General features: G+C 32.7%; 1 protein-coding gene across 1 annotated transcript; it reads left to right on the top strand.

The window, feature by feature from the left end:
• The first annotated feature begins 6,139 nt into the window (after positions 1 to 6,139).
• On the top strand, positions 6,140 to 6,996 carry LOC131609629 (brassinosteroid-responsive RING protein 1-like). The gene has a single exon (XM_058881390.1). The coding sequence runs from the start codon at positions 6,223 to 6,225 to the stop codon at positions 6,742 to 6,744; it is 522 nt and encodes a 173-aa protein (XP_058737373.1). The 5' UTR covers positions 6,140 to 6,222; the 3' UTR covers positions 6,745 to 6,996.
• The last annotated feature ends 250 nt before the right edge of the window (positions 6,997 to 7,246 follow it).

Here is a 7,246-nt window from a genome sequence, read left to right as displayed (position 1 = left end):
TCATCCAAAAGAACATAATTAATCAAAATAAATCATACAACACACAAAATCAAATATTCTAATATTTAATCAAAATATTAACGTAAAGTAGGGATGTTGCTGTTGTGGCCATGTCCCCTATGACAGTGGTTATACTTTGATTTATATGTCCGAGTGGATTCACGTACGATATTAAGGGGTCGGATTCCTACTTTTTTGAACTTGATATTAACGCCCGGGAAGTTTTCAGAGGCATATATATGTTGTAATGACCGTATATTTCTTTATCGACATCCTCTCTCTGCTTACGAGAATCCTTACCCGGCAGACATTTGGAGCTAACATCGAGAGTTGAGGTTGGATTATCGAAGCGAGTATTTAGATTCTCCTCTAATGTGATGTATGGTTGAGCAATGTTTAACATCTCTTGAGTTGTTATCACCTTTTTCTTCCCCAACTAGGTGTGTACAGGATGATCGCGAATGAGGCCAATATTAAGATCTAGCATTGGAGGGACTCCTCGGTTCCTTTTACTTCTACTGCGACTTTATTGAATCGGTCGATGTACGATCAAATGCTCTCTTTTTCCCCTTGCATGATACTTCTTAGGGCAACTATAGTAACTTGTTGTCTTTTCTGCGCAGTGAAATTTGCAGTAAATCAATTGCGAACATTCGTCCATGATTCAATTCATCTATCAACGATACCGTTGAACCACAATCTGGTCAGTCTGATTAGAGTCAATGCTGATAACTTGAATTTGGAAGCATTGTTGGCATTGTAGTATTTGATCCGGTCGTTGACAAGTTGCACATGTTCGTCATGATCTTCTTTCCCATTGTATTCCCCCAGTTTGGGAGGCTTATGCATTGATTTGGGGATTTTTCTCTCCAAGATTCTAGCACACAAAGGATGTTTAGGTTATGCTCGGCTCGGCCGATGTTCTTTATGATGCGGGGAAAGTGCATAACTACCTCGGTCTCCACCCGAACTTCGAGGAGGAAAATTATGCTTCCTGCCTTTAGAGTTCACTTTTGATTTATGGACTTTCCTTCTTTCTTTTGTTACAGACGGCTCCAGTTATTCGATATGATTTCTTCTCAAGTCAGCTTCTTGCATCGTTTTCGCTTGGGGCTGAATGCGTTGGAGGTTTTCTTCCAGATGAAGGAAACTTTCTTCTATTGATGTGGAGTTTTGTTGTTGAAGGATGTTGTAAATGTCGTTGATCAAATCGTTCACGCTTTAAGATCCAAGTTCACCTCAAGAATGCTGAAACTACATGAGATCGCCTATCGTTCCATAGGAATTGGGGATGGAATTCAAAGCGGCTAGGTTTTGATTATTCTCGCTCGCGGTGGAGAGAGAATTAAATATGGTTGCTGAAGAGCGTTTTTATCAAGGATTGCATCGCTAGTAGGAGGAGTTGTGTTTGGTCGAGTGGTGGCTGACGGTGCTACACCAGCAGCTGTCAAAGCGGTTTCATGTGCGGTGGCAGAATGAGTGGTTCTTGATCCAGCCAGTTATACTGATCGATGAAGCTTAGAGGCTCTGAAAATTAGAGATGTGTAGATTATGTATATCTTTATCCGTTTTGAATTCAATTTAATCCGACGCAATTGAACTTTCTTCAATTTTTTAATCCTCTATTTCGAAGTTGAAGAGAGATCCACACTAGAAGATTGAACTTGGAGATTAAGAATTATAGGATACGCGAGAATCAAGAGTCAGTTCCCATATACGAAACGACTGTTCCGTTCTGAAACCAGAAATGTGTAGAATTGCGGAAGCTGCGGCGGAGGAAAGCTTTCGATGCAACGGACCAGGGGGTATATCTACAAGGTTAGCACTCTGACGCTCAAGCAAGTATGTGAATGATGAGAGAGTATTCAAATTGTGTTTGAAACATGTTACCTGAAATGGCGCCATCCCGTATATATAGGGAAGAGGAATAACCGCCTCGCTACTTTTCCGACATGGAATGTAGAGGACTGTTGGATGCGTTGGAGGCGCAAATCTCCTACTTCCGGGTCTCTGATGGTCCGGTGATAAGGAGAATACTCTATAAGCTTAGTAAATACCTGATTTGAATCCGAGAGGTTTTTTGTTTTATCGTGGTCGGATCCATGAGGGTATGGCCGGGTAGAGGCAACCATGGTCCGGTGATAAGGAGAATACTCTATAAGCTTAGTAAATACCTGATTTGTATCCGAGAGGTTTTTTGTTTTATCGTGGTCGGATCCATGAGGGTATGGTCGGATAGAGACAACCATGGTCCGATGATAAGGAGAATACTCTATAAGCTTAGTAAATACCTGATTTGAATCCGAGAGGTTTTTTGTTAGCTTAGTAAATACCTTATTTGAATCCGAGAGATTTTTTGTTTTATCGTGTTCGGATCCATGAGGGTATGGCTGGATAGAGGCAGATATGGCTGACCTAGAATAATTTTAATTTGTTTTATCGTGGTCGGATCCATGAGGGTATGGCCGGAAAGAGGCAGATATGACTGACCTAGAATAATTTTAATTTAGATTTTTAAGAAATTAATTAATCAAAATTTTTAAATCGAACATCTTAGGTAGGGTTGGAAATGAGTCGAGTCGAGTCGAACTCACCTCAGCTCAGTTTGACTCATTAAGAATTGGCCGAGTTCGAGTTCGAGTTCATGACGAAATTTTTTTAAGCTCAAACTCGACTCGTTAGGAATTGACCGAGTTTGAGTTCGAGTTCGAGTTTATCTCGAACTTTTTTTTCAGGTCAAACTCGACTTGTTAGAAGTTCACGAACATCTCGATCAGTTGGTTAGGTTTATCTTATTAGGTTCAACTCGCTTATTTCACGGACTTAAAAGTAATTTTTTAAAGTCTATTTTTTTACATATACATTTGACATTTTAAATTAATATTTTTAAAATAAAAAATATAGAAATAAAATAAAAGTTATAAGATTGAAATTTATACGATGTTAATTTTATTTGTATAATTATTTGTAGAAATATTTTGCTCACTAGAGAATATAAATTATCAATTAAAACCGTTATATTAAAATAAAATATGATACTAAGATTTAGAGCAAATATTTAAACCTACTCTTAAATACAATATAATCAATCTCATATATAATCAAGTTGACTCATGAACCTAACGAGTCGAACTATGTATAGTTCAAGTTCAGCTCATTTAGTTAACGAACTTAGTTTTTAGCTCATACTCAGCTCATTTGGTTCATGAATCTAGTTCAACGATTTAATTTTTGAATCGAATTTCGAACTATTTGCGAATTAATTTGATTCATTGTCGGCCCTAATCCTAGGCTTTGTGGCGCATGTGCATAGAGTATCTTAACCCATGTTCTTTCCCAAATCTTTTCAATTCAGAAATTCATGCTTGTCTTGGTTTTATAAAAACTAAAGTTGTGTTTAAAAGAAAGAGAATTTCTTTATTGACCCCATATGAGGGTGACCCCCGGCGAAAATTCTTAAATACCCCTACTTCGGAAATACATTTCCGAATTAATTTTTTTTCTAGATTTTTCCAGAATTTGAAGATGCATCTCCGAAAAAATTGGGGTTTTGATTATTTCGGAGATGCATCTCCGAAACACCAAAAAATTGGAATTTTGATTAATTCGGATATGTATATTCAAAAATATCCCAAAAATTAAATTTTTTAGGATATTAATTAATTCATATATTATAAAGTTGATATAAGTTATAAATAATAATAATGATAATTATACGATTGATATTTCTATTCTAATTTAAATTAAAATTAATAAATAAATTTCATATTAATAATTACTAAAACTATAAATAATATACAATAATTATGATTATATAAAAAATAAATATATTAATAATTATTCAGCACAATTTTAAAATAAAAGAGATTAAATAAGAATAAATTTATTTACTATTTTATTCATATTTTAATATAAATTTCAAATTACATAGTTTTTCAAAATAATAAATAAAAATGTAAAGGGATAATTGACATTTACCCCCCGTCATTATGGCGAGTTTTGGTTTTTCCCCTATTAATTATTTTTTTTTATTACCCCCTGTATTTTTAGGATACCCCCTAAGCGTGTAAAAAAAACAGTGAAAATTCAGGGGGTAAATCAAAAAAACAAGTTTACAGGGGGGTCCTAGGGGATAAATCATAGAACTTTTCATATTATAAGGGCGTAATCCGAAAAAATAATTAATAGGGGGGAAAACTAAAACACGCCCTAATGGCAGGGGGTAACAGTTATTTATCCCAAATATAAAATATTAAAATGATTTTAATAATTAATTATGATAAAAAATCGTTTTTCATTTAGTTTAAAAAAATTAAAAGAAAATTTTATCTTAATTTTATTTAATGTATAAATAAATTATATATTTAATTTTATATAATTCAAAATTTACTTATGAGAATGTTTTTAATTTATATAAGTTAGTAAAATAATTTTTAACTTTAAAATTGTTTAGGAAATTTTGTTTATAAAATGATTTTTTATAACTATGAAATTGTTTTTGAAAATTAGTTTATAAAATAATTTATTTTATGTATTATAAAAAAAATAGAAAATAAATATCTTTATTATTATTATTATTAATATTAATAATAATAAAGATAAAATATTTATTTAAATATTTATTAGATTAATATTTTTATTATATCTTGATTATAATGATATATATTTTATAATATATTTTAATTAATTTAATTAATTATACTATTAATTGTATTGATTGATCTTGATTTTAATTTTTTTTGTAATTATTGATTTTTTTTTCGGAAATTCATATCCGAAACTTTCTAAGATCAAAAATTGGAATATTTCGGATATGCATCTCCGAAGACACCCCTCTCTCAAAAAAATTTTGATTTCGGGAATGCACCTCCAAAAACACTTTTTTTTTTTTTTAGTGTTTTCGAAAGTGCACTTCCGAAATCAATTTTTTTTTTTAGAAAAAAATTGATTTCGGAGATATATCTCCAAAATATAGAGGCATTTTTAAAAATTTCGCCACGGATGAAGGTAAGGGAGTAAATTCTTAAAAAAATGATGTGGAACTTTTGTGATACTCCTGAAAACTTCTATGATTACTCAACAGTTGGATGAGATTCATTTTGATTATTAATCATAAAACTAATGATATCATGTTTATCTAGTGGTATTTCAGCATCGTTCTATGTCACTGCCATCTCAACTTAAGAATCTTGTGACGATGACAAATTTTCACATTTAACCGACTCAGAGAATTTCGGAAGAGTTTCTGAAGTATCTTAACAGGCCAAAGCCTTTAAATCTATTTGTTTAGCATAACTTGACGGAGGCGTCCATGTAGGATATTCAGGAAGCTTTGGTAAAAGGAATTTCTGGACAATCTTTGCAATATCAGTGACTTAGTAGAGCCAATGATTGGTTTAGATCCCCATTGTGCATACTATAAATTGTGATTCAAGCTTTATGTTGTGTACACTTGTCATGATAATGCAGTGGCCCCTTTATTCTTGTTTTGCTAGTATTTTTTAAGATAGATGTCTATTTTTGCAGATGCCATTGAGATGAATCAAATTGCTATCCCAATATATTATATTGATAGATTGATATCACAGTGATACAAGATCCATTAATCTACACCAAAATACTTTTCAAGTACAGCATGAATTATAAACTATAAGAAAATCACTAAACCAAAATACTTTTCAATTGTACAACATGAATTATAAACTATAAGACAATCACTAAACTATTTTAATCAATCCATCAAAATACTTAATAAACTGTCATTCTCGTAATATTTTTAAAGCAATAAAATAATTAATTTAAAAAATAATTTAAAACTTGCTAACTTTCTATAATTCAAAGAAGATGATTTATTCAAAATAATTAAAGTATTATATTAGTTTTTTTAACTAAAAATATCCTCCTTTTAATCTCTTTAAGAACTAGTTGGCCTAATTGGATTTTGCTATCATATTTTATTTTGACAATTTGTTCATCATATACTCATCATCATGACAAAAAATGGTTTACTTTTCCACATTTTTCTTTTCATTTCAGCGTTCAGTTAACCCTACTGTCCCACACATACATCCAATTGATCTTTCTATAACTTTATTACCTCATTTCATTCATCACACCAATATAAATATCACACCACCTCTTCCTCCAAAGTCCAAACACCGAGAAACTCTCTTTCATTTCTCTCTCCATCTCACTTATTTTCTCTCTCTAAACTTCAATAAAATGGGATTCCCGATAAGATACTCTGAACTTTCCGTTCCCAAACTCTTCCTTCACCTTCTCTCTCTCCTCGCCTTCCTAAGATCACTAGCCCTTTCCTTCCTCTCTCTCCTCCACCTCTCCGACATCTCCACCGCCACCTCATCAGAATCAAACTCCGACCATCCCACCCTCTCCGCAACCCTCATCCGAGAATTCCTCCCCGTCATCAGCTACCGTGACCTTGCCGAAGATTCGAAAACAGTAGAGTGTGCGGTGTGTCTGAACGAATTTGCCGGCGAGGAAGAGATCAGGTGTATGACGAATTGTAAACATATTTTTCACAAGAGATGTGTGGACAGTTGGATTGATCATGATCAGAAGACGTGTCCGCTTTGTAGGACCCAATTTGTACCTTATAAGAAAATGGAAGATTATAATCAACGGTTATGGAAAGCTTGTGAATCTGAATCTGAATGTGAATATGATGATGATTATGCTCTTTTTTCTCATCATGATGATGATCCCCTCATTGCTTCACTTTGATTTTCTCCTTATATTTTTATAGGAGTTTTTGTTTTTGGGTGGTAAATTGTATATAAATTACACCAAAAATTGCAGTGTACGGATAAAAATAGAGATATTAAAGGTTAGTGTTTTTGTTTAGTTTTATTGTATTTTTGGGTCTTTGTTAGTTTTTTTAGCATGGAAGCTTCGCTATAGGATCTTAAATTAATGTTTAACAGGGGCCCTTCACCTCTCATCATTAGCATGGAGTATATTGTATTTTTCAATACTTATCTTATCCTGTAAATTAACCTAATTTTAAAATATAAAAGCTAAATCGATAAAAAAAAAAGTAATAATAAAGCCGTTATTAAAATTAAGTGACTACAAACAAGAATAATTTTTCTAATTTTTTTGTGTGGACAATTTTGTATTTGTGGTGGGTAACATGTGTGCATCATCGCTGAGGTAGTCCATATCCATAACGAGACACTATAACGCCGGCCTGTTCTTTTGGCCAACCGGAAAGCTACGTTTATAA

The sequence above is a fragment of the Vicia villosa genome, linkage group LG6 (genome assembly GCF_029867415.1).
Source record: "Vicia villosa cultivar HV-30 ecotype Madison, WI linkage group LG6, Vvil1.0, whole genome shotgun sequence".
Taxonomy (NCBI): domain Eukaryota; kingdom Viridiplantae; phylum Streptophyta; class Magnoliopsida; order Fabales; family Fabaceae; genus Vicia; species Vicia villosa.
Note: the sequence above shows the minus strand (reverse complement) of the source record. Positions and strands in the feature narration are given on the sequence as shown.

Bases quoted from the DNA above. Each gene is read 5' to 3' on its own strand.
- LOC131609629 (XM_058881390.1), top strand. From the start codon at position 6,223: ATGGGATTCCCGATAAGATACTCTGAACTTTCCGTTCCCAAACTCTTC.